Raw genomic sequence first — 26,909 nt, 5'->3', positions numbered from 1 at the left:
CCCAGGTGGCCAAGAAGGCCAGTGGCATCCTGGCCTGCATCAAGAATAGTGCGGCCAGCAGGAGCAGCGAAGTCATTCTGCCCCTGTACTCTGCATTGGTTAGGCCACACCTTGAGTACTGTGTCCAGTTCTGGGCCCCCCACTTTAAGAAGGGCATTGAGACACTTGAACGTGTCCAGAGAAGGGCAATGAGGCTGGGGAGAGGCCTCAAGCACAGGCCCTATGAGGAGAGGTTGAGGGAGCTGGGGTTGTTTAGCCTGGAGAAGAGGAGGCTCAGAGGAGACCTTATTGCTGTCTACTGAAGGGTGGTTATAGCCAGGAGGGGGTTGGTCTCCTCTCCCAGGCAACCAGCACCAGAACGAGAGGACACAGTCTCAAGCTGTGCCACTAAAAGTTTAGGCTGGAGGTGAGGAGAAAGTTCTTCACAGAGAGAGTTGTTAGCTGTTGGAATGTGCTGCCCAGGGAGGTGGTGGAGTCACCGTCCCTGGAGGTGTTCAAGAGGGGATTGGATGTGGCACTTGGTGCCATGGTCTAGTCCTGAGGTCTGTGGTGACAGGTTGGACTTGATGATCTTTGAGGTCTCTTCCAACCTCGGTGATTCTGTGATATTCACTAGAGAAAAAAGTTTTAAGGAATTTAAAAACATCAGCTAATTCTGCAAAGAACAGCATTTTAATGTGGCTCTTTCCTTTACAGTATCAAAGTAACATTGCTTAAACTCAACAGGTTGAAGGTAGTACTCTTGACTGAATCAGATTAGGAAAGCAGCTCACCTCCCAGGACCATGCCGGCTTGACAGCACTTCCTCAAGCGACAAGCTGGACAGTTCTTCCTACGAATCTTATCGACTATGCAGTCATTTCTTCCAGCACATAAATAGTTGTGCTGCCCTGTAGGCAAGAGGAAAACAAGATGAATATTTTGTTTTCTAACGTGGCAAAATTATTTCTGTGTACAAATGTTCCAGAAATAACAGAGGAGTCAAAATAAGTATGCTTGAACCTTTACAGGACTTCTTCATTTCATGGGAACTTTCAAGTAATCTTGCATCTCTATTTAACTCTAATAATTTATATGGCCTGTTTTAGAGTGAAACTTTCCATCTATGAAATTCCAAAATAGTTACCAGGCAGTATGAACAGATATCAATTATTTCTTAAGTAAATTGGAATGGGCTGCCCAGGGAGGTGGTGGAGTCACGGTCCCTGGAGGTGTTCAAGAGGGGATTGGACATGGCACTTGGTGCCATGGTTTAGTCATGGGGTCTGTGGTGACAGGTTGGACTTGATGATCTTTGAGGTCTCTTCCAACCTTGGTGATTCTGTGAATCCAGTTTTATGGAGCTGTGCACACTGCAAATAGAATAGAGTAGAGTAGAGTAGAGTAGAGTAGAGTAGAGTAGAGTAGAGTAGAGTAGAGCAGAGTAGAATCAAATGGAATGGAATAGAATAGAATAGAATAGTGTAGAGTAGAGTAGAGTAGAGTAGAGTAGAGTAGAGTAGAGTAGAGTAGAGTAGAGTAGAGTAGAATCAAGTTGAATCGAATCGAATTGAATCGAATCGAATCGAATAGACCAGACCAGACCAGACCAGGTTGGAAGAGAATCAAGCATGAGGGGAGATCAGTTTGTTTATTTCAAACATATTTTAAGTTATTGCTCCTGCATTTAAAGAATTTCAGTAATTTTTTCTTGAATGGATATGGGGAGTTTCCAACATAAAACTCTATCAAGAAGTTGGGACAGAACAAAACTAAAAACCCTCTGAAGCAGAGTAAATTACCTCTGATGGAGAAGGAGGTTGTTTTACTAGACCTGCTCAAACAGCAGTTGAATAGATGCAGCCAGCATAGTCAAAAAGCACAAACAGAAGGCAGCTGCAACTTTTTGGTTCAGGCTACCTATTGTTTAGTTCTGGAGGACTTAGTCAGGAAAAGCCTGTCATTACTATATTAAAATTTAATCTTTTTAATGAAATTAGTTTCCAGCAGAGAAAAAACCCCAAACAATCAGCTGATATCCTGACATTCTTCTGAATACAAACTTCAGTTATACCTCCAAATTTCACTTGAAGAGAATGACAGAAAGTTTACTTTTATGCTTTACCACAATAGTTACAATTTCTGTGATTGGATTTTTATACTGAATAAGTAAACAAAGCTAAGTATCTAAGCAAGAAGAAATCAAAGCTTGTTTTCACATAGCCTGTCAAATTAAGCCCAGGTATACTCTGTGAGGTTTAACTTCAATATTCTGCCTGGCATTTCTCTATTTTCAGTTTCTTACCTGTAGCTAGCATGAAAACAACAGCAACAATAAACAAGTAAGGCCAGGATGTGGCTCAGTTGGTAGCACGTAAGACCCTTAATGGGAAGGTTCAAGCCTGCAGCGGGCAGTAGTGTCCTCTCTACTCTAGTCATGAGGTCTGTGGTGACAGGTTAGACTTGATGATCTTTGAGGCCTCTTCCAACCTTAATGATACTGAAATACTGAAGTATTCATTCTGAGAGCAACAAAATGGATCAAAAAAAAGTGTAGACAAGTGTATGCTTAATGGATTATTATGGGTGTGGAGTTCCAAATATAATAGACATCAATACTAAACTTATTACATTTTCCCTCATACCTAGATGAGTACTATTCTGAGGTAGCCATCTGATGTTACCAGCAGCAAACAAAACTGAGATGATCATTCTACTCAGATGCTGTTATTCAGCTTCCTTTGTAACCACGTTCTGTCCTTTCTCTGCACATGGCAAAAATCAGCCATGATTCACCAGTTAACTTTTCTCCACAGCTCAAAGACAAACTGAAAAGGAAACCTCAGATGAAAATGCAGGAGGAAGAACACTCTATGCCAACAAAAGAAAGGAGCTAGTGCTCAACCATTTGAAAAGACTGGATTAAGTTTTTGAGCTCACCTCTTATTTTTTTCAGGAATTATGTTTTTACACATAAACTTTTAAGAATAAATTGGTTGGTTTCAGTTACAAGAAATCTGATTACCTGAAATTCATTTTTATTACAGTTAACTAATTACAGTCAGTTTTATTACTGCCTCTTTTTTTTATTAGAGGTAGGTAAAACCCCTTGCCTCACATGCTGCCCAACATTTTCAAATGAAACAATGCATTAAATCAGATGGGATTCTCATTTAGTTGCTCCCATTGATTCTAATCTGGATTCCTTTTTGGAGCAAACATCAACAAAAGTAGCAGAATGACTAAAAATCTCTCTTGCTTTTGGCAGTGGACCAGGAAGCAAAACACATACTTTAAACACACCTTCCTTGGGATTAATTGCAGTTTTTCCTTGTCTTGCTTTACCCTTATTAGCTACAAAAAAGCTTTTGATAAGCAACAACAGTTTTAATACTCTCAGTGTAACTGAAATCTGTGAGGCATAAGATTATCTCAGCTCTGTGGCATTCTGATGTATTAATGTACAGTTAATTTACAAGGAAACACTCAAGCATAGGTTAACTTTTGTTTGTGGGTGTTTTAATTTGGTTCTTTGGTGCCTAAAAAACACCAAAAAGATGTCCCTTCTGGACCTCTTCCAGGGAATGCTTTGACTGTACACAACATGATCTGAGTCCATGTAATCCATGTCCACCAAAACATGGGACTTTGTATTTGCAGTATGGCAGTAAATGTTCACAGGCAGTTGACAATGCTATAGGAACTGACGTTGTACTTTTCCTGCTATCATGGCACAGAACAAGATTGAGCTACTAAAACATGAAATATCACTCTCCAAGCACTCAAAGAACTCTTCATTCATCCTAGAATGATGTCGATATTTAGAATTCACTCCTGATAGCAGCATGTGGTTTGCGTACTCAGCATCCCACTGCGTGCTCTTAACTGCTACAAGAAGGCTAAAGAGTTGGGGTAAAAGCAGTGATGGCAACACTGTTCCTGTTGGAACAGGAAATTATCTGCAGAAACAGAAGTTAACAGCTTGATTTATACTGATACACATGTAAATAGCCTCTGTTGTTTATATAATAGTGTTTAAATATATGTATCTAAGATTAAGCATTACAAATTAAATCACAAAACTTTACAGTTCAGACTGGAGAAGAGAAGGCTCCGAGGTGACCTGATTGTAGCCTTCCAGTATCTGAAGGGGGCCTACAGGAAGGCTGGGGAGGGACTTCTCAGGATCTCAGGTAGTGATAGGACTAGGGGGAATGGAATGAAGCTGGAGGTGGGGAGATTCAGGCTGGATGTGAGGAGGAAGTTCTTCCCCATGAGAGTCCTTGGATGGGTTGTCCAGGGCGGTGGTGGAGGGCCCGTCCCTGGAGGTGTTTAAGCCCAGGCTGGATGAGGCTCTGGCCAGCCTGATCTAGTGTGGGGTGTCCCTGCCCATGGCAGAGGGGTTGGAACTAGATGATCCTTGTGGTCCCTTCCAACCCTGACTGATACTATGATACTATGATACTATGATACAGTTACACAGCTCTTAAAAACCTCTTCATAACTGAGGAGCTGTCAGTAGCCCTAATGTCTGCTTAATTAAAAATGCATCAATTACTTCAACATTACATGACACATCACAAACTGCTTACTGTAACTCCAAGATTCAACAGAACTTTCCACATTTGCAAAACAAATTGCAAATGAAGTGCAATTATGAAAACTACTTTTCAGTGTTCATACACTCTGGAGCTGAAGATTAGACTATTAAGCACTCCATTCAGTGCATACCACAGGAAAAAAAATGAAGTCTGTTAACTGGCATTCAGGCATAGTAAGAATTTGCTTTGATCTTCAAAAAGCCAACATTATTTCACTCCTGTTTACTTCATAAACTGTGTTTTAAAAATCTAGCAATGACCAATGATTTTATCTTTATTATGCCATCACTTGTATTTCTTCCATAACACCCCCATCATACTAGCATTAACAAAACAAAAAAGGAAGCAAGAAAATGCCAAAACCCTGCCAGCCCAACCCTCCCCACAAGATTATGGTGATAAAATCTCAGGCACTTCTTGATTCTTACTATCAACCACTTCCTTGTTTTCAGGAGCACAAAAAAAAAGCCACAGTCACAAGCACCTAAATTACACCTTCATGTGAGTTTTCCACTCCACTTGCCCCTATCGATCTCTCCCCAGCACTTCCTGTCTCATATTTAATTTTGATTTAGCTGCAGTTTATCTAGAAAACATGTAAGTTCAATTATATAGTATTTTTAGCCCCAGCTGTCAAGAATTTTTTGTGGTCTCAGTCAACTGATTGGATCTTGTACCTACAGGTAAATCTGAGCAAATGCTCTCTTTCTCAAAGGTCTTTTCCAACCTTGTTGATTCTATTCTATTCTATTCTATTCTATTCTATTCTATTCTATTCTATTCTATGAGGAGAGGCTGAGGGAGCTGGGGTTGCTCAGCCTGGAGGGGAGGAGACTCAGGGGTAACCTTATTGCTCTCTACAACTACCTGAAGGGAAGTTGTAGACAGGCGGATGTTGGTCTCCTCTCCCAGGCAGCCAGCACCAGAACAAGAGGACACAGTCTCAGGCTGCACCAGGGGAGGTTTAGATTGGATGTTAGGAAGAAGTTCTATACAGAGAGAGTGATTGCCCATTGGAATGGGCTGCCCAGGGAGGTGGTGGAGTCACCATCATTGGAGGTGTTCAGGAGGAGACTTGATGGGGTGCTTGGTGCCATGGTTTAGTTGTTTAGGTGGTGTTGGATTGGTTGATGGGTTGGATGCGATGATCTTGAAGGTCTCTTCCAACCTGGTTGTTTTTTATTATTATTATTATTATTATTATTATTATTATTATTATTATTATTATTATTATTATATTCTCCTACTGTACAGAGCTGGGTTCTGAGAAACTGTTACTTGCTTCACATTAAGTGGCAGGAACCATCCGAAGGTCAGATTGAAATGGAAAATCCACCAGATATTTGGTTAATCAAGATAAAATTCCTGTTCAGTTGGTAGCTTATCATTCACTGTCTTTTCTATAACTGCTGTGATTATTATCAAGAAAATAAAAACAGGAAAAGAAAAAAACAGGACAGTAGTCTAATCACTAGAGCACAAGTCAGAAAGTAAAGACTGATATTTGTGTTTCTTACAGAAATATGAATCTGGCAGCTAGCTGGCAACTGCCACTTTCTCAGAAGTCTTCATGCAATGCTAAGTTTCCTGTACAGGTTTATTTGCAGGTTTACTTTTCACCTCTTTTTGAAAGTGCATGTTGTAGCTCTCTCCCAGTGTATCAATGTATCAGCTTCTGACCTAGATTTAATAGAGAATATCGAGACAAATTCACCTGTTATTTCTATGTTCTTGTAGGTTAGCATTTTTCTTTACCTCTATTCAAAGTCCATTTGTGTTAGCAAAGGTGAAAGTCCTAATGCAAACAGGCAAATACAGTTTTCAGTACTGTAATAACTGTTGCTATACTGGCAGGTTTATATGGGCAAGTGGTCAGAATGTCACTGGTCCACAAGCACAATCACAGGTTATGCTGTCAGTAAAGCTGCACAGATGTCACTCCAGCAGAGAGACATTGTCATCCGAACACTGCTGGAAGTAGCTCATCGTGTCTGTCAAACTCCACTACTGACTGAGCTCACTGACATGCTGTTAAGTCACTTAAAATAATTCAAGTACATTAATGAGTTGCAAAAGTTTTGCAGATGTACAAAATCTGGAAAACATAAGGCTCTATCCACACTGGAGAGGTATCTGATGCAAGCAATCAGTTATTTGGGTAAGTGCATCTGTGCCCAGCTGCTGCCACCCTTCACAGGAGCAAACAACTTGTTTGCACTCTCAGTTCTTCCTGTCTGCAAATAAAAGTACTTTTGCAAGTCTTTTTTCTCTCTCCCATATGTGACTTTGCCTCCCTATGCCACTCCTGACTGGCAATGCTTTTGTATGGAATCATTCTATCCTCACCACTGGAGGATGACTCTTTGCAAAATAAGTAATGGTGTTTTATTTAGTCTAAATTTCAGTCCTACAACCTGAAAGCATCTACTGCATCTCTTTGTAAAGTATTTTATTGCCAGATGTCTCCCAGTGCCAACTTTTTGCTTCCTGAGGGCATGCCTCCAGGTTTTGCTCAATAATTTACCAGTCTTAACAATATATTTCAAAAGTACCAATTAAAGAAATAGGTTTAGAAAACCAGATACGTTTTTTTTTAGCAGGGGGGTTTTGTGGAAAGTGATAATAAAGATGGTTTCAAAATAAAATGGGGAACAGGTCCACCTGTACACCTGTACTAAACACAATGGTGCAGATGTAGCTTTTGAGTAAAACTTTGACTTCTGAAAGTTAACACAATGTAGTAAAGTAAGGATTGCTCTGACAGTCAGGTTTTCTGCAACTAGATCTAGCCTAGTTCAGCATCAGTAATGGAAAACAGCACTTAACTTGACCTTTGCTTTGACCTACACCTAACACTCTTTTACTTACACTATTTCAATGTGCAAAAACCAAGTGTGGGTTGAGTTTACCTCTCCCTATGTGGGTTCATGAGCTTTGATCTTGGAGAAGTAGGAATATATGCTACACAGTTTGTAATACTGAAAATAGACTGTTCATGTCCATGCATGCCATTTTATGCCATTACAGTCTCCAAACAGTATTTTTTAATCATTTAATACCTGTTTCATTTCTGAGCTAATGTTTTCTGTAACCAAATAAAACCAAAAAAACACCAGTTCCCAAAGTGAGACCAAAACCACACATCCCCCAGTAACCTTAACATGCATAACCTTTATATTAAAAGCTCAGCAACTAGTGGGAGACTGCTTTCAATCTCCTTCTTTGTCCATTGAAACAAAACTCTCATCTCAAAGCTCTTAAGCAGGTGTCCTGGCTACTACGTTGTAGTCTACACTGACATTAAGACCTGCCGCTGACACAAATCTGCTTCACAGCAGAGCATCCAGAACCAGACAAGGCAAAAGGTAGGTGGGAAAGTATCTCTAAAGGTCATTTAGTTTGACTGCCCTGCAATGAGCTGGGACATCATTAAGTAGATGAGGTTGCTCAGACACCCTCCAATCTGACCATGAATATTTCCAGGGATGGGGCTTCTTCCATCTCTCTATGAAACCTGTTTCAGTGTCTTCCTCCACTCCACTGTCAACTGCTTTTAAGATTGTAATATTAAAATCCTCTGTCAGTATTGTGTTTTTTTACTCTAGAACAGTACATTTTCAAATCACCATATATCTTGCACTGCTTTCCCTCTCATCAATAGAATAGAATAGAATAAACCAGGTTGGAAGAGACCTTCAAGATCATGGTGTCCAACCCATCAACCAATCCAACCCACCTAAACAACTAAACCATGGCACCAAGCACCCCATCAAGTCTCCTCATGAACACCTCCAATGATGGCGACTCCACCACCTCCCTGGGCAGCCCATTCCAATGGGCAATCACTCTCTCTGTATAGAACTTCTTCCTAACATCCAACCTAAGCCTCCCCTCCTAAACCACTTCCAATGTTTGAACCTTCCTTGTCTGACTCTTTCCTTCTCTTGTATACTGATTTCGAAATCTTTCTGCCTTTTGCTGTCAATGCTGCAACAACATTGCCTTTTTCCTTCCAAAAACACTTCTCCATACATCAGCTGCACCACGTGGATTTTATGGTATCTACAGAACAGAACAATATAATGTTATCTATCCTGTTTTCAAAAGGGAAAACCTTCACTTCTGAACAGACCTGAAAGTTAGTCCTGTTTTTCAGCCATTTAAATTTCCCTGTTTCATCATTTCAAAAACCAAAACCATTAATCAAACAAACAAAAAATAATCCACCACCCCCAAAAAAGACCAAAACAAACAAAAAGAGAAGCAACATTCAGTCCTATTTCACAGAAACTACCACGAATTATTACAAAACCAGGATTACTCTTTGCAGGTGATTTGCCAAGATTGTTTACGAGTACAACATCTTGAAAGCCATGAAGTTTTGGAGTCTAAATACAGGAACTGGAAAAAAAAATAAATTAAAACATTTCACAGCTGATGCCTTTCAGAAGAGATACTGGCTTCTACAGTTCAGTACTTCCAGTTCTTGTTGTGGCGGCGTATCACAATTGGTCCTCGGTCACTGCTTTTAAGTAATTAACTGCATCAGTGGCAGAAATATGTAAACTGATAGAACTGTCAGCTCTTTTGCCAGTAAAGGTCCATTTCTTAAACATATAGAACATGAGATTCAAGCACAAAATTCACTTTAAAAACACTCCAACTATTTCAGAGGTATGCATCATTAAAATGCCCCTTGTTCTTCCTCTGATCCCTGAGCACTATAGTCTTCTACCAACATAAGAAGCATTATATTTCAGTCATCCCATCATTATCATAGAATCATAGAATCAATAAGGTTGGAAAAGACCAACTAGATACTAGGAGGACAGATTTAACTATTAAATACAGCAGTATCAGGATTTTTCCTGTAAATAATAAATCTATACAACAGACTCACGTAGTTTCCCATAATAAAGGTTTCACAGAATCACAGAATCAACCAGGTCAGAAAATACCTCAGAGACCATCAAGTCCAACCTATTACCTAACACCTCCTGACAACTAAACCATGGCTCCAAGTGCCACATCCAATCCTTTTGTGAACACCTCCAGGGACAGTGACTCCACCAACTCCCTGGGCAGCACATTTCAATGCCCAACCACTCTTTCTGTGACGAACTTTCTCCTCACCTCAAGCCTAAACTTCCCCTGGTGCAGCTTGAGACTGTGTGCTCTCGTTCTGGTGCTGGTTGCCTGGGAGAAAAGACCAACCCCCACCTGTCTACAACCATTACTATGGTACACCTTTTCAGAAATAGTTCCTCTTATTCCTTGACTTGTCCTACAACTGGAAGATAGGGTCAGTAACTCTCTCAGAGTAATAGAGGTAGAAATAAACAAACATTACTGGCAGAAAAAGGCAATGTGCAAAAGGCAGATATTGCTACCCACTGATTGAAATACCCAATGGACAATCAACTGCTGAAAAACTTGAAAGAGATTAATTTGATTAATTAGATTCTAAAGCTTAGACAACCATCAAAACAAGTAGTGTAGATTGCCTTAGAATCATAGAATGCTTTGGACTGGACGGGACCCTCCAAAGTCATCTTGTCTAACTCCCCTGCAGTGAGCAGGGACATCTTTAAATAGATTGGGTTGCTCAGGACCCCATCAAGTTTGACCCTGAATGTCTCCAGGGGTAGTGCTTCCACCACATCTGCAGGCAACCTGTTTCAGTATTTCACTACTCTCATTGTGAATATTTTCCTCCTAATACCCAACCTAAATCTACCCTGCTCAAGTTTAGAAACATTGCCTCTGTAAAACCATGCACCCTTCTTAAGAGAAAACCAGATGTTTTAGTATGAATCTTCTTCGATCAGATGTCTGAATTTTATTTCTTTAATTGCTTATTGCTCTCCACAGGATATTTATAAAGTGATTTGCCCAAATATGGATGTCCACACTGCAAATGCCTGTAGCTTGCTGAAACAAATCTCACACAAAACACTGCTCTTTGAGGAAAAAGTAAGACAGTATAACAAGAATAGGGTAATCTTCTAATCTCGACATCTGCATGTAACTCTGTAAGTACAAAACATTCCAGGATGTTGAAATGTGCTCAAGTGTTAACTGATGTTAAGCAACAGACACTTGTGAAAAAGTTGTGACTAGGTATAACCAGGAAACCCAAGTGCAGCCATGTGTCACTACATGTAACTGCAGATCGTAACATACCATTTGTTAAGCAGCAACTAAAGAACCACCTCTTCCTAGCAGATCTTCAATGCTGTGGAACAGACACACAGCTTCAGGAGACAGACACTATTAAACCTGTATCTGTTTTGGCAGATAACAGTTTGACTGTAAACACTTGTATTTTATGTACTTATGTTATAAAATTAATTGATAAGTATTTTAATATTTAAAATAAATGCCATGCCAATATGCAATAAGATACCTAATACTTCATCTATATAATGCTTAGGTAATACAAAAGAAATATGTCATGTACCTGTTATATTTGTTTTATATACTACAGAAATGTATTAGCTACCTTGATACGGGAGGGATTCATATCACCCAACGCAGTGTACATCCCTGATGCTCCTTTACACTCAGTGCTGAGAAACAGCTACTGCTAGAATACTGCTTACTCCCAAGTAGGTATTTAAGTCAGTAAATTACTTCCTAGAAATTCCTGTTTCTCTCCATTCACTGTGAAGTGAACTTAAAATGAGCAGCTCAGATTACTCACATTGCACACGTGAAGTCAGAATGACGGAGTATCAGCAACACTGAGCAGTCAGTTGCTGGTGCTCTTTCAATCATGCAGTGCTACACTACCCAAAACAGATGTTTAATATAATATTCAATCCTGTTTCTAAACTACTACATAAGCTAAAAATTTAGTTGTTCACATTTCTGCAGCTGATTATCTTCTAAGCCATGCCTATCAGGAAACCAGTAATAAGTCACAAGGAGAGCAGTAGCACAACAACCAAAGTACCAGAAGCAGTGCAATCTTAGCTCACACAGTTGCTGAGCCTCACATGAATTAATTCATCAAATTCATGTTTGACAAATGGCTGAACAACAAATACTTTTGAAATCAGAAACATCATGAAGGTATCCAACTATGCATATGATACAGATTTTCTTCTTGCCCTTTTCATGACACAAATTCATTATTCTCACAAAGATGACTTTTCCTACTTCAGTTTTAGGACCCTCAATGAAGTAACTTTGTATGTTATATTTGAATTTGGAAGTACACTTAGCTTACTATGCATCAACAGATTTTTGGTCATGTGCAAAAACAAAAGAGCTTTAATAATATTTAAACTGTCACATTAAATGAAAAGCTTTTTCATCTCCCAACTTGCCTGTGTATGTTTACATGCTTTCTGCTTCATGAGACATTTTTACTCTCGGGTTTACAGCAGATGTTTACAAATTCTAATAGCAAGACCCAGCCTGGAAAGCTGGATTGAAGATTAAAAATTCCTGCAAAGTTTGGAGAAAAGCCTGAACTTTTTACATCTGCCTCATCAAATTCACACCTGAAGGATCTCTGTAGTATTGCATTTCAGTCTGTTTTCAAAAAGGATTTTCTGTTAGTGGCTAGCATTTTTTGAGAATACTTGGCATGCTGTGCTGTTTGCATTCTTCAGCTACAGAAAAGCACAACGGGTTAGACTCACAATTTTCCTCACAGCTTCCACAGTGAATCACACCACCCTCACAAAACTGCCCACACATAACACAAGTGAGATAAACTCTATCAGAAAGTTTGCCTGAAACCATAGTCAGCCTCCTTACTAAGACTTAGCCCATCTTTAATTCCCCGCTTCCCTCTCTGGTACCTCTCCATGTACAGACAGCGAAGACTCTTGAGGAAACACTACAGGCTTCAGGTAAAGTTTGCCAAATTCGTATCTCAAGAGAGAAGAAAAGTTCACACTGTTGGTCAAAAGGACCCAAGTCCACCACTAAACCATGTCCCTAACTGTCACATCTACGAATCTTTTAAACACTTCCAGAGATGTTGACTCAACTGGGCAGCCTGTTCCACTGCTGAACAAATCTTTCTGTGAATAACTTCCAAGCTAAACCTCCCCTGGCACGACCTAAGGCTGCTTCCTCTTGTCCTATGTCTTGTTAGTTGGGAGAACAGACTAACACCCACCTTGCTGCAACATGCTTTCAGGCAGCTGTACAAAGTAGTAAGGTCTCTTTAGTATAGAAACATTTCTAGGTTCCCCTCCATAGTTTTAAATGATTGTTCAGTCTAAGCATTTTAAATAAGCTCTGATTTTATTTCAGAAAGATGAGAGACAGAAAAAGAGCTTTCTGAATTATCCATTCTATCCCAAAGGAAGTATTTAACCAGTACAGTGTTTTCCACACACTAGGGGAGGGTAAAATAAATTGTGTGTGAACAGAACAATGTCTGGGGGGAAAGGGGGGAAACCAAACTACATATGCTATTGGGTATGAAACAGCCAACACCTATGCATTTTAAAGCCTTGCAAAATAAGAAAGACATCTCAAAATACAGAAAATCCATGAAGTAGCAAAAGCCAGCTACATCCAACAATGTTTTAATTTCTCATAGTGATCAGTGTGGAAAGTATATGAAAAGTAGAGATTTGATGGTGAATTTGCACTCAGGAAGTTTAACATCTTGTTTGCATGAATTATTGTTAAAACCAAAACCCCATGTCTGCAGTAGTACTGACCATTTTAAAAGGTAAACAATGCATTCCAACTCAAAGAAATCACTGAATGGTGGGGCTTGAAAGGGAGCTCTGGAGATCATCAAGTACAAGTCCCTTGCCCAGGCAGGTTCACCTTGAGAAGGTCACACAGGAGCACAGCCAAGCAGGTTTTGAATGTCACCAGTGACGGAGACAATAAATGATGGACAGGAGAACCATTTAGATATTGACAGTATGAAGTTGCTATGTTAGTGTAACTCTGCTGACTTTAGTTTTCTGCATGTCTATATTCTTGATCTGGTAAGATTCTGTAAATACAGACTCTGATGAAATAATCAGGGTAAAGCAGCTTTAAGATATTCCTAGTACCAATTTATATGCCTTCTTAACATTTATCATTAGAATACATTGAATTACATAGAATAAACCAAACCAGGTTGGAAGAGACCTTCAAGATCATCGCGTCCAACCCATCAACCAATCCAACCCACCTAAACAACCAAACCACAGCACCAAGCACCCCATCAAGTCTCCTCCTGAACACCTCCAATGATGGCGACTCCACCACCTCCTTGGGCAGCCCATTCCAACGGGCAATCACTCTCTCTGTATAGAATATTTACACTGAACAGTAATACAATGTGGGTTTGTGCAAGTTCACCTCCTGCACAAAAATAATTCAACCCTAGTTAGGAAAGCGATGAAATTCAACAGTGATAGAATCAAATTCATAGAATTAAAGAAAGAAACAAACAAACCAAACCTACTTTTTTTTTTTTTTTTTTAAGTATATCATTGATTTTCTTAAACAAACATAGGAGAAAAAAAAAGGTGAAAAAAAAGAAGACAAACAAAGAGACCAGGTAGCACAATCAATGAAACTTAAACGTATTCCTGTAAGTGACTTCAGTGCCAGGTGTTACCATGTATGTTTCTAATGGCTTCCTTAAGAATCCTGTTAAATGTATTAGGGAAAATGCATCACTAACTCCAAAGTTCATCTAGCCCACCTAGTCTTGTGCTAACACTTTGCCAGCATCTACTGTATTAAAGGGAGAACATGAGCACGAGCCTAACAGCAACTGGAAACAATTCTAGCTACACTATTTTGCTAAGCTTTTAATTTTCCAACATTCCCCTTGTTCTGCAGAGATCAATAAACTCTATACAGTTGAATGAGCTATGTATCACAACAAGAAACAAAACACTGTGTTTTATTTTAAGGAATCCCATGTATTGTAGCACTGGTTTTGTTAAGTATATGGAGAAGAACTCTGAATATCCTAGTTCTGACTGGATCAGATAAAAATCAGGAAAGGAAACAAAGCATCAGATGTGGATGGATTTGGTTTAGTGATTCATCAAACTATACAAAGCAATCTGCTCCTGCATTCATATTTAAAAACTAAGTGGAAAAGGCATATAATAAAACAAAAATAATCAAAAATAAACAGAGGTATTCCTACTGCTTTATTAAACCTGAAGCTTCACTTTGTGATTTAGCAGCTATTTGGGACAAAAGTCAAACCCATTTACTATTATTATGACTTGAAATAGTTCCATGAAACTTGAAATACTTCCATAGTTCCCAGAAAGCCAAATTCTGCATCTTGCAAGCAATAAAAATTCCACAACTTCAAGAAGAGAACGAAGCCAAAGTAAATTCTTCTCTGCCTATCACTAGTTCATAACCACAAATGTTTCCTTGGAAAAGCGTTTCCACTTTCTAAAACAAATTAAGTAATACACAAGATTTTTATGGAACTGCCTGCTCAGCCTAATTAAAAAACAGTGAGTAATAAATAGCAAGCAATTAAAGTAAAACAATTGTAAGAAAAAATCAATTCAGAAAACCTTTAGTATTCAGTGCAATACTTAAACAGCTGCCAAAACAGAAAACATGACCTGCAGTGATGATATTAACAGTAAATAAACAGTATGTCCTTATCAGTGCCTGGAGAGATTTATTTCAAATGATTAGGAACAATGGCATCACGTAGTACCTTCCATTGCCCTTTTAAAGAAGACTTTACAACTTCCACAGGTAAGTACTCCGTAGTGGCAACCAGAAGCCTCATCTCCGCAGATGAGGCAAATCTTCTGGGGTAGCGAATCAAAACCGTACTGAGAACTTTGGCTGGTCTCTGTATCTGACCTTCAAAATAAAAAGGATTAAGAGAAATGAATCATCTGGTTTTGCAACAGTTAAATATTTACTTGCATTAATCAGTTTTATAACAAAAATTTCCTTTTAGAATTCATAACCAAAGTACAGAAGGAGAAGAAAAAGCGGAGCACAATCGTCTTTCCTGATAAAGGGTTTGTGTCTACCAGCGTAAAAGGCACATTTGTAATATCTAGAGAGTAATTAAACAAGAAAGTAGTGATTAAAAAACATAGCTGTATTTTAATCCATTTTAGCTGAAAATGGTACAGCTAATACTACATTACAATGCCCATCATCCTCAGATCAACAGCTCCTGCGAGTGAAGTCATACCGACTGAGAATGCTTTTCCTGTACACAGAATGGTACAGACACAGCATGAGACAGAAGTAAATTGAATTTCAAAAGCCTCTTTCAAGTGGGAAATAATTGAGTTTTATCTCAGCTAGAAAAATCGTTACTAATGAGTTTGTCACCTCCCATTCAGCTGCAGCATTCTCATCAGTAAGTAACTCTGATGAGCACATCAGGGGATATTTCCAAATTCCTCTCCAAGAAACTAAACTGACTAGTTTAGTTTAACCATTAAGCTCATAAAAATAATTTCATTTGAAACTGTAGCATCACATATACATTCTTCTGCATACATTTCTAGGTAGAGCACAACATCTCAGCACAATAGTAAGCCATTTCACTTTAACAAATCAATACACAAATGTTTGAATTTGTGTGTGTGTGTGTGTGTTTGAAATTAACTATTTTTCCCATACCAGGGATAATATTTTGGAGATTACTTAGATGTTTATGAATATTGTCTCGCTGTCAGTGAGGACAACCTGGAAAACATTCTGAATCCCTGGACCTCTCTGGAGACAGTCACTTGTTGAAACATCGGATGGCACTGAACCATCATGGGGATAAAACCGCAGCTTCTCCAGGAGCGTTATCGTGCCAGGAAGAAATGAGAGGTGCCTGCCGCACAGTTAGTATTGTGTTGGTCACACACGGACCTGAGACACCCAGAAGAGCACAAACGACACAGAAAATGGAAGCGCGGCTGCAGTTAGTGCATCAAAAACTTGAAGGGGGCTTCGAAGAGCAAAACTTAGCCCGTCTTTGACTAGGGGCCGTCCGAGAGTGCCTCTCAGTGTCAGCCCCTCACCCTGCGGCACAGCCGCCCTCCCTGAAGGGAAAGTGCGAAGCTCTCCCGCGGAGTGGCGCGACCCCTCGACTCGTCCTCTCAGCGAGGACACCCCCGCTAAAGGGCCTGGCTGCCGCCCGCCGCCCTCCTTACCTAACGTAGCCGAGGTAGGGTGGGCACAGCTGGGGCAAGCCTTCCTTCAGCACCGCCGCCGGGAAGCCCAGCGGCTGGTGGCCGTTGAGACCCAGGGGCGGGTAGAGGCCCGGTGGCGCGGCCGAGGTGGAGGGCAGGCTATCAGGAGGCGCCGCCGCTGACCCATACACCCCAGCCAGGAGGGTGGGCTCCGTCTTGTAGAGAACACACTCCAGCGAGGACTCCTGCCCGGCCCTCGGGGGTTGCGGGAATTCGGCGGAGCCGGCCGCAGCGGTGGCTCTGCCGCCCTGATACGGGGTGGCGAGGCTGAGACCCTCCTCTTTGATCTTCAAATTGGGCTGGAAGTCGCCGTAGGCGAAATGCCCCTCCTTGGCGTCCGCCGGCGGGTAGACGTAGCCCGCCAGGTCCGAGGCGGGGGGCGAGGAGCGCGGCCCCGCGGCGGGGCTGCCGGCCTCGTACTCCGCCACGTCCAGCAGCTGCCGGGTACGCGATGCCAGGTAGGCAGAGTTGAGCGGCAGCAGGGGCACATGCAGGTACTCCTGCCCCGGCTCTCCTGCTCCCGGCCGGCCCCCGCCGCCGGGCAGCGCCGCCAACCCCGGCGGTTCACCCTTGGGGGCCGTGGTGGGACCCTCCGCGCCGGTCCCCGGCCCTGCCGGCCGCGGTTTAGCGGCGGTGGTCAGGGCGTCGCCAGCCGGCCAGAGCAGGGCGGGCCGCGGTGCAAGCTGCGAGGTGCCAGGCGCGCCTTGGGCTGCCTCGCCCACTTTCTGCGAGGGGCCGCGGCTCAAAGGGGCGTCAGGCGGCTCCGCGGCCTCCGCCCCGAAGAAGGACCAAGACGCCGCGGCCACTGAGGAGCTGGCATGACCCGCGGGCGCCAGGAAGGTGTCCAGCACGGTGTCCAAGGAGTCCTTGTCCGAGAGGGAGCCGCACCCCGGTCGGTACGAAAGGGAGTCCCGGTCCTCCTCCTCCTCAAGCTGCTGCTGCTGCTGCCGCGGCTCTTCCTCCTCGTCCTCTTCCTCCTCCTCGTCAACCTCCTCGTCGCTGCTCTTAGGGTAGAGCAGTCCGTCCAGAGAGATGTCAATGGCTTCGGCTTCCCTGCGGAAGGGGTCTCGGCCGGGCTGGCCCTGCAGGAGGACCGCCCCGTCTCTGGCAGGCGGAGGCGGTCTGGGCTCCTTGGCCTTCACCTCGGTCATGCCGGCGCGGGGTAGGGCTGGAAGCCAGCGACTTTTTGGCCCTCGAAGCGGCCGGGCTGCGGCAGGGTGCAGGCAGCCGGGAGGTTCTTCACATCCTGGACGTGCCTGCTAAGGCGGTGGCGAGGGTCCTGCTCACATGGCGTTGCCGTCGAGGGTTGCTCAGCTCCGGCCACCGCCGCCGGGAGTAGGGTGAAACGGAGCCGCAGGCGTGGCAGCCTACAGAGAGGAAACGATAGGAACGTGTCGGAGGGGCGGGAGGCGATGCGGACAGGAGAGGGAGGTAACCGCCAGGCTCCGGCGGCGGGCGGGCTGCCGCTAGACTCCCCCAAGCTCCGCACTCCACTTTTCCCTCAACTGCTTCCCGCCGTCCCCGTTCGGCCGCGGCTGGCTGCCGGCTCCACGCCTCCTTGCCCGCCCCTCTCCGTCACTAGCCCGTGCTCTTACCGAGGGCTGCGCTGCTACTGCGGGGCAGGGGCTCACCCCTCACAGCCCCCTCGTTCTCCGCTTGCGTCGCCCGCCACTCTGCTCTGCCTCCGGGGCACCCGGTTGCGGGCACGGTGACTCCCTCAACAGCTTTTTCATCGGCTCCTCCTCCGCTCCGCCTGTCCAGGCCCGTCCCTCTCATCTCTCGCAATGCCCGCATCCCTCTCCCACCCTGTCCATCTCCTCGTGACTGAGGTCTGCGCTTTCGGGCCTCTCTCACCACCTGGCTTTCTCCCTGCCTTCTCACCCTTTAAACTCCCATGTCTCGAGCAAGTGACCCGTCCTGACGCTCCACCATCCTGAGAAGTGACACTGGAGCGGGCACAGGCTACAAGCAGGTTGAGTAGGTTGGTGTTCTGGAGAGCAGAGAGCAACACAATCTTTACATACATGAAAGTCATGACAGTAGAGTCTTCCTCTGTTTGTGTGTTTTTCGTTGTTCACTTCAGACATTCACTGTAATTTTTCAGCATTAAGCTCTGGTCCAATTCCTGTCCTGATGCAACATTTTTTCCAGCAGCAAAGTGACCAAGGCATTGTAAAGCACTTAAAATACATCCAGGGACCTCAGAGCATCCTCAACACCAAGAAAGCACAATTATTATTATTTTTTCCCTACAAAATATTTGGAAAATGAGGAATTCTTTGCTTCTAATATTTTCCTTTAATCACTTTGTCAGGGTGAATGAGAAGACATGAATAGACCTGGTTAACTGGGGTTGGTCAACCAGCCTATGCATAGCAAGTTACAGTCCAGCCCAAGTTAGTTCTGATCAAGAAGCTGCCCCCAAATGCTGCCTGACATTTTGTCTACTCTGCTGGCTTTGTGAAAGAACCCATTCAGATCAATAAGATAATTAGTAATTGAAAACAAAACACACCAACAAGAACAACCACAAAACCCAAAGAAACCTAAACCCCACTCTTCATATCATTTGCATTGTACAGAAATGTCTAAAAACTAAACTTGTGTTGAAAGACACAAAGGATAAATTAACATGGGATTGTACATCATGATTGATGTACAATCAGTGATTTGTGGTTCTTGCAGAAATGTGCAGTCTGGGGAGAAAAAAAAACCAAAAACTTTTGGAAATTATTTCTCTTTTGAATGCTGTCATCAAAAGTCATGCAGGACAAGTTTATAGAAGCAGTATCTTTACATAAACCTTACTAGAGGTGGTGTGTACTTTCTGTGTCATTGGCAAAACACTGGCTTATAGACTGCTTTGGGAGTCTACCATTCATTACCTTAGGTTGCAAGAGAAAATCAGTAGGGTTTTTTTCACTTTTCTTAAAGGAATTGTGGCATTGTGAGAATAGCTAACACTTTAAAACTTAGATGTCATGTAGGCACCAGGTCCAGGATATTCAACAGAATTACATACATCAGTGTGTACTTCTTATGTCTCACACTGATCAGCAAGTAGCAAGAATTACAGTATCACAGTATTGCTAAGGTTGGAAGAGACCTCGAAGATCATCGAGTCCAACCTGTCACCACAGACCTCATGAATAGACCATGGGACCAAGTGCCATGTCCAGTCCCCTCTTGAACACCTCCAGGGATGGTGACTCCACCACCTCCCTGGGCAGCACATTCCAATGATGAACGACTCTCTCAGTAAAGAACTTTCTCCTCACCTTGAGCCTAAAATTCCCCTGGCACAGCTTGAGACTGTGTCCTCTTGTTCTGTTGCTGGTTGCTTGGGAGAAGAGACCAACCCCTTCCTGGCTACAACCACCTTTCAGGTAGTTGTAGAGGACAATGAGGTCACCCCTGAGCCTCCTCTTCTCCAGGCTAAACAATCCCAGCTCCCTCAGCCTCTCCTCATAGGGCTTGTGAAGATATCTTCCTAAAACATGTCAGTAGAACTGATGTTAAAGAATGTTTCCAGAAGACCCTATCCAGTCCTGCTCTGGTTATTAAAGTGAATAATTTGAAGTGCTTCATTGCCTACTGAGTTTCTGGGTTTCATGCCGCAGTATTTCTCCCTTGTCCCAAGCCTTCTTTTTCACAGAAGAGACAGAAGTTCATCTCCATACTGATTTTGGTTTTCCCCTGATGTTTTCATGCTTAGTCAGATAGCTGTCATGCCTGTTCATTGCTGTTGTCTTGATTTCTCATTTCCACTTCCCCAAATGTATGCAGCATTCATAGCCTGCACCAGTATAGGAATGTGCTCCAAATTCCTGTTCCCTTGCATTAATATGCCTCATTTCTACTGTGTCAGGACTAGGAGAGATCAGGAGCTACAAATGGCAGGAACAGAGGGGTCCTGAAGTGAAGCAACACAGTATCACAGTATCACCAAGGTTGGAAGAGACCTCAAAGATCATCAAGTCCAACCTGTCACCACAGACCTCATGACTAGACCATGGCACCAAGTGCCACGTCCAATCCCCTCTTGAACACCAGACCAACTCCCTACTGTTAATGACTTAGCTGCTGATCTTGTATACAAGCAAGGCCATGTGACTGTAAATACCTGCAATTTCCCCAGAAACAGAGATGTGTGCTACTTGCATTATTTGTCTAAATCTTAACAGTTGTCCAGGTTTCCTGTTGTCCCTCCTAATTTCATTTTTATGACCACCAAATATGCTCAGTTCATTAATGTTCACAATAATTATGCTGAATTGTCATTATTTAAGGAAAGCAATTTGGGTTCTTTATTTTTAGGACACTTACTGGGCATTGATTTACAGTGATGCCACATGATTTCTATGAACTTTCACTGAAAACTTTAGCTTTTTTCTTCATGTTGTCCTGTCCATAATGTTCAAGCCCCCTCCCTGGAAGTCCTGGAAGTCCTGGAAGTTCTTCTCCTGGAGAAGAGGAGACTCGGGTGACCTTATTGCTGTCTACAACTACCTGAAGGGGGGTTGTAGACAGGCAGAAGTTGGTCTCTTCTCCTAGGCAACCAGTACCAGAACAAGAGGACACAGTCTCAGGCTGCACCAGGGGAAGTTTAGGCTGGAGGTCAGGAGGAAGTTTTACACAGAGAGAGTGATTGCCCACTGGAATGGGCTGCCCGAGGAGGTGGTGGAGTCACCATCATTGGAAGTGTTCAGGAGGAGACTTGATGGGGTGCTTGGTTGCATGGTTTAGTTGGTTGGGTGGTGTTGGATGATAGGTTGGACACGATGATCTTGAAGGTCTCTTCCAACCTGGTTTATTCTATTCTATTCCTAAGCTTTGAGCATCTTGATCTGGTTAAAGGTGTCCCTGCCCATGGCTGAGACGTTGGACTGGATTACATGGAAAAGTCCCTTCCAAAACAAACCACTCTATGACTCTGTAATCAATTCATTTCTTTGTGTTGTCAGATTTTCTCACAACATTTGAATGCTTTCCCTGCTACTGCTATATCAGAAGTTTTCCAACAAAACATTTCAAAGTAAGCCCTATGAAGGCTATTAACATTCTAACGCTGTTGTAATTGATTCATTCTAATTTGTTCATTTTGTTGTTGTGACAGTCACCATTACAGAAAAAAGGGTTTCCTTATGGCATTTCCCCAGCTAATTTCCATTTACAAGCCACTGCATTGGAAAGTGACATTTTTTTTACATTCAGTAGGCTTTTACTGACTATAAATATTTCAAAAGGAAACAGTCTGAATAGCATTTTATTTCAAAAGAGGCCTTTTTTTTTTTGCACTAGACATTAAAACATTGGAGAGTTTGATTGACACTATAGCCTCTTTTAAAATTCAACCAGAATTTTAGGGAAGTCATTCTGCCCCTGTACTCTGCATTGGTTAGGCCATACCTTGAGTACTGTGTCCAGCTCTGGGCCCTTCAGTTTAAGAAGGACATCGAAACACCTGAACGTGTCCAGAGAAGGGCAACAAGGCTGGGGAAAGGCCTTGAGCACAGGCCCTATGAGGAGAGGCTGAGGGAGCTGGGGTTGTTTAGCCTGGAGAAGAGGAGGCTCAGGGGTGACCTCATTGTCCTCTACAACTACCTGAAAGGTGGTTGTAGCCAGGAAGGGGTTGGTCTCCTCTCCCAGGCAACCAGCACCAGAACAAGAGGACATAGTCTCAATCTGCGCCAGGGGAAGTTTAGGGTCGAGGTGAGGAGAAAGTTCTTCACTGAGAGAGTCATTCATCATTGGAAAGTGCTGCCCAGGCAGGTGGTGGAGTCACCATCCCTGGAGGTGTTCAAGAGGAGATTGGACGTGGCACTTGGTGTCATGGTCTAGTCATGAGGTCTGTGGTGACAGGTTGGACTCAATGATCCTTGAGGTCTCTTCCAACCTTAGTGATACTGCGATACTGTGAAATGATTTTGTGTTTATTTCCTTGCTGTATTCAAAACCTGGGGGTACCTAACAGCTGCATTTAACCCAACTTCTTATCTGTCTTCTTTTGTATCACAGTTCCTCCACAAAATGTCAGCAGGAGTAGTAATAAAATTGCACTGAGAACTCTCATGTAATGTTGTAGATTTGCAGTTAATTTTTTAAGTGGTTCCTGAGAACTTGTCTGATCATTCAGATCAGAGCCTTCTCTTCTCCAGACTGAACAGCCCCAACTCCTTCAGTCTGTCCTCATAGGAGAGGTGCTCCAGCCCTCTGATCATCCTTGTGGCCCTTCTCTGGACACGTCCCAGCATGTCCATATCCCTATTGTAATAGGGGCTCCAGAACTGGAGGCAGTACTCCAGGTGGGGTCTCACCAGAGCTGAGTAGAGGGGGAGAATCACCTCCCTTGACCTGCTGGCCACACTTCGCTTGATGCAGCCTAGGATCTGATTGGCTTTCATCCTAGGAACTCTTCATAATGTCTTCTTATTAAAGATATGAAGGACTTCTGTGATCTGAAAGATCTGATTAGGAGCCATGATTTTTCTATAGTGCAATGTCTAAGATCAATGCCTATGGTAAGAGGTCTGAGCAGAATCTGAAATCCTTAAAATGCAGTATCAATGTGCTCTACTACAATGATTAAAAACTTACAGTAATCACAGTTTTGGTAACTGCACTCTAAGTGTACTTTTCTTCTGCCTAAGCAAGGGCATGCCACCATTCAGTTAATCTCTGGTCTGTTATCTGGTGTTTTCTTAGCTTAAACTAAACCATCACATTTAAGCTATCTTAAAAGCTATAAAAATTGTTGGCTTACTAAATGCAAGTGTGTCCTGATACAAATGAAAATCCAAAAGGTATCTATAAACTGCAAGGTATGTGACAAAGAAAGTAAGCAGTAGAGTTATAAAAGGAGATAAGTGCAAGGAAGCTAATCACAGTGCACACTGCATTTCTTCCTCTCTGGTGATAAAGTTGCCACAGGAGGTGAAGTGGGCTCTGAGAGAGACATTTTTATCTTTATGAATTGTCCAAAAGGGGAAAATATATGGGTATTGAGTTATATTCACAAAAGCAGTAGCTGTTCCTGGGACAGAAATCATGCATTTTATTTATTGTTCTTTGTTTATACTTTGCTAATGCTCACTGCAGCTGAGAAAATAAGCAGGAGCACAAGAAGTGATGATAAAAGAGTACAGAGATGCTTTCTCATTTAGAGATGCTTTCTCATTTTGTTCTCTACAAAGAATGTCACTGCATGCTGGATGACATCCTCAAAAACTTTCTCCAATGTTCTGTCCTGTGGCTTTCAGTGCATTACCCTGAGGTGTCAAAAGACACATGTCACAGGCATGGTTAGAAGAACAAATTCAATTTCATCAATGAGGTTTGACATTACTAAATTCCCTTTATAGATGGAATCAACAGTCAAACTTATGGGGAATATGAAAAGTAAGTGATAATCTCTTTAATTAAATGGGATCTTAGAATCATAGAATCAATAATATTAGAAAAGACCTCAAAGATCATCAAGTCCAGCCTATCACCCAAGACCTCATGACTACTAGACCATGGAACCAAGTGCCATGTCCAATCCCCTCTTGAACACCTCTAGGGATGGTGACTCCACCATCTCCTGGGCAGCACATTCCAGTGGCTAACAACTCTCTCTGTGAAGAACTTTCTCCTCACAACACTGAACTAAACTGGTATGAATTCTGGGCTGTTTAACAGATGGAGAGAACACTCTTTTACTACAGAGCAAAAACTTCAAGTCACACAGACTATTTTTATGTTCACCTGAAATGACAACTGGAAGATAAGTTCCTTAACTACACGTGGAAAGATGTAAAAGACCTGGTTCCTAGTGTTTCATATTAACTTGGAAGAAGTAAATTTATACAGAGACTTTATAGTCTCTGATTTTGAGAAACTGTGGCTACAATATTCCTTTGTCAAGTAGCCTCATTAGGTCTGTTGTTAGTTGTGGCTTCTGGCAGTATATTCATCGCTAGAGGTGTCTGTCATTGACCAGATCCCCTGCTTCTATGTGAAATACTTAACAGAAAGTGTCCTGAGAGCCTCTACCAGAAAAAGAGATTCAGTTAATCTCAAATAAAAGAAAAAATAAATCTTAAAATGATGGTGTAGTTTGTGGCAGGAATATAGATACATGTGAGGAAAATGCCCATTTAGTCACAACTTCAGAAGCCTGCTACATCACTCTGCCCTAAAATTAAAAGCTTATTCATCACTGACCTGAAATTAAACTCCAGATACACTGGCTTTGAATTCTGTCCCAAAAGCATATTGTAAGGTGTGATTTTCTCATTGCTTGTTCTGCCTTTTTTAGACTAAAAAATAATAGCTAGTTTTTCCTTTGATGAGCTAATGCACTCACAGGGAAATGTGGAAAGAAAATAATTGCATAATGAGGTGCTAGCTGTAGTGTTATTTGCACAACATTTTTGTTAAAATATTGTCATTGGTCATGGAAAGACAAGTAGGAACTAGGTTACTAGAAACAGGCTGGAGTGGTAGCAGCAGGTAGCAGGAGGAATGAAGGAAAACATGACTGCAAAGGGATCTTCAGGGATCTCCTGGCTAAACTACTGTGGGACAAATCCCTAGAGGGAAGAGGGCCCCAGGACAGCTGGTCAGTGTTCAAGGATCACCTTCTCTGTGCCCAGGAGAGAAGTATACCCACAAAGGAAGGCAGGAAAGAATGCTAGGAGACATGCCTGTTAGCATTTGAGCTTTTAAACTCCAGTTAGGGCTCAAACCAGCACAGCTTGGCCGTGACTGGCTTGAGAGCTGCCCTGAAGAAAAGGACTTGGGGGTGCTGGTGGATGAGAAGCTCAACATGAGCCACCAGTGTGCACTTGCAGCCCAGAAAGCCAATCACATCCTGGGCTGCATCAATAGAAACATAGCCAGCAGGTTGAGGGAGGCGATTCTCCCCCTCTACTCCACTCTGGGGAGACCTCACCTGGAGTACTGCGTCCAGTTCCAGAGCCCCTATTACAGGAAGGATCTGGAGGTGCTGGAATATGTCCAGAGAAGGAACACGAGGATGATCAGAGGCCTGGAGCACCTCTGCCATGCAGATTGACTGAGGGAGTTGAGGCTATTCAGTCTGGAGAAGAGAAGGCTCTGAAACCTTATTGTGGCCTTCCTCCAAAGGGGGCCTACAAGAAAACTGGGGAAGGACTTTTTAGGATGTTAGGCAGTGATAGAACTGGGGGAAATGGAGCAAAACTAGAAATGGGAAGATTCAGATTGGATATTAGGAAGAAGTTCTTCTCCATGAGGGTGGTGAGACACTGGAACAGGTTGCCCAGGGAGGTGGTGGAAGCCTCATCCCTGGAGGTTTTTAAGGCCAGGCTGGATGAGGCTCTGAGCAACCTGATGTAGTGTGAGGTGTCCCTGCCCATGGCAGGGGGTTGGAACTGGATGATCTTTGAGGTCTCTTCCAACCCTGACAAGTCTCTGATTCCATGAGAAGGCCTAGCAATCACACCAATGTCTTGATTACATTTTGGGCACCAGTGGAAGTCTCTGCTGCAGACAGAAGCTTGTCTGGCTTTGCTTTGTCATAGTTTGTTCATCCTTCATCATTTATTCACAACAAATTTCACATTAAGCCAGAACCACCAGATTTCTGCATCACTTTCAGTAATTAGACCACTAAAAATCTACTAACATTAGTGTATGAACCTGAATAAACAGATTAGATATAAATTCTGTCTGAGTTAGGGTGTAAGCTCAATTCCTAGCAGAATACAATTAGTAAATGAATAAGACATTTGTTATGATCTACTGGAAGTAACCAGAAAAAAGTGGAGGATGGTGAATAATATTAAAATACTCTTAATGTGTATGTATTTTAATAAATTATATATTACATAAACACATCTATTGTATAATTTTAAGAAGGACATTAAGGCTTTTGAACATGTCCAGAGAAGGGCAATGAAGCTGGGGAGAGGTCTCAAGCACAAGCCCTGTGAGGAGAGGCTGAGGGAGCTGGGGTTGTTTAGCCTGGAGAAGAGGAGGCTCAGGGGTGACCTTATTGCTGTCTACGACGCCCTGAAGGGAGGTTGTAGCCAGGTGGGGGTTGGTCTCTTCTCCCAGGCAACCAGCACCAGAACAAGAGGACACAGTCTCAAGCTGTGCCAAGGGAGGTTTAGGCTTGAGGTGAGGAGAAAGTTCTTCACAG

General features: G+C 42.7%; 1 protein-coding gene across 1 annotated transcript in view; it reads right to left on the bottom strand.

Moving 5' to 3' along the window:
* PGR (progesterone receptor) overlaps nt 1–18,426 on the bottom strand; it is a 51,946-nt gene extending 33,520 nt beyond the window's left edge. Inside the window, exons 1-4 of the mRNA XM_068145280.1 lie at nt 18,340–18,426; nt 16,706–18,111; nt 15,250–15,401; nt 774–890 (exon numbers count right to left, since the gene is read on the bottom strand). Coding sequence (XP_068001381.1) covers nt 774–890; nt 15,250–15,401; nt 16,706–17,895 — 1,459 coding nt within the window. The 5' untranslated portion in view covers nt 17,896–18,111; nt 18,340–18,426. The remainder of the gene's footprint in view (nt 1–773; nt 891–15,249; nt 15,402–16,705; nt 18,112–18,339) is intronic.
* Between the last annotated feature and the right edge of the window lie 8,483 nt (nt 18,427–26,909).

This window comes from Melanerpes formicivorus, unplaced genomic scaffold (assembly GCF_026170545.1).
Source record: "Melanerpes formicivorus ecotype bairdi unplaced genomic scaffold, bMelFor1.0.p_v2 SCAF_1, whole genome shotgun sequence".
Taxonomy (NCBI): domain Eukaryota; kingdom Metazoa; phylum Chordata; class Aves; order Piciformes; family Picidae; genus Melanerpes; species Melanerpes formicivorus.
This window is presented reverse-complemented; position numbering and strand designations above follow the sequence as displayed.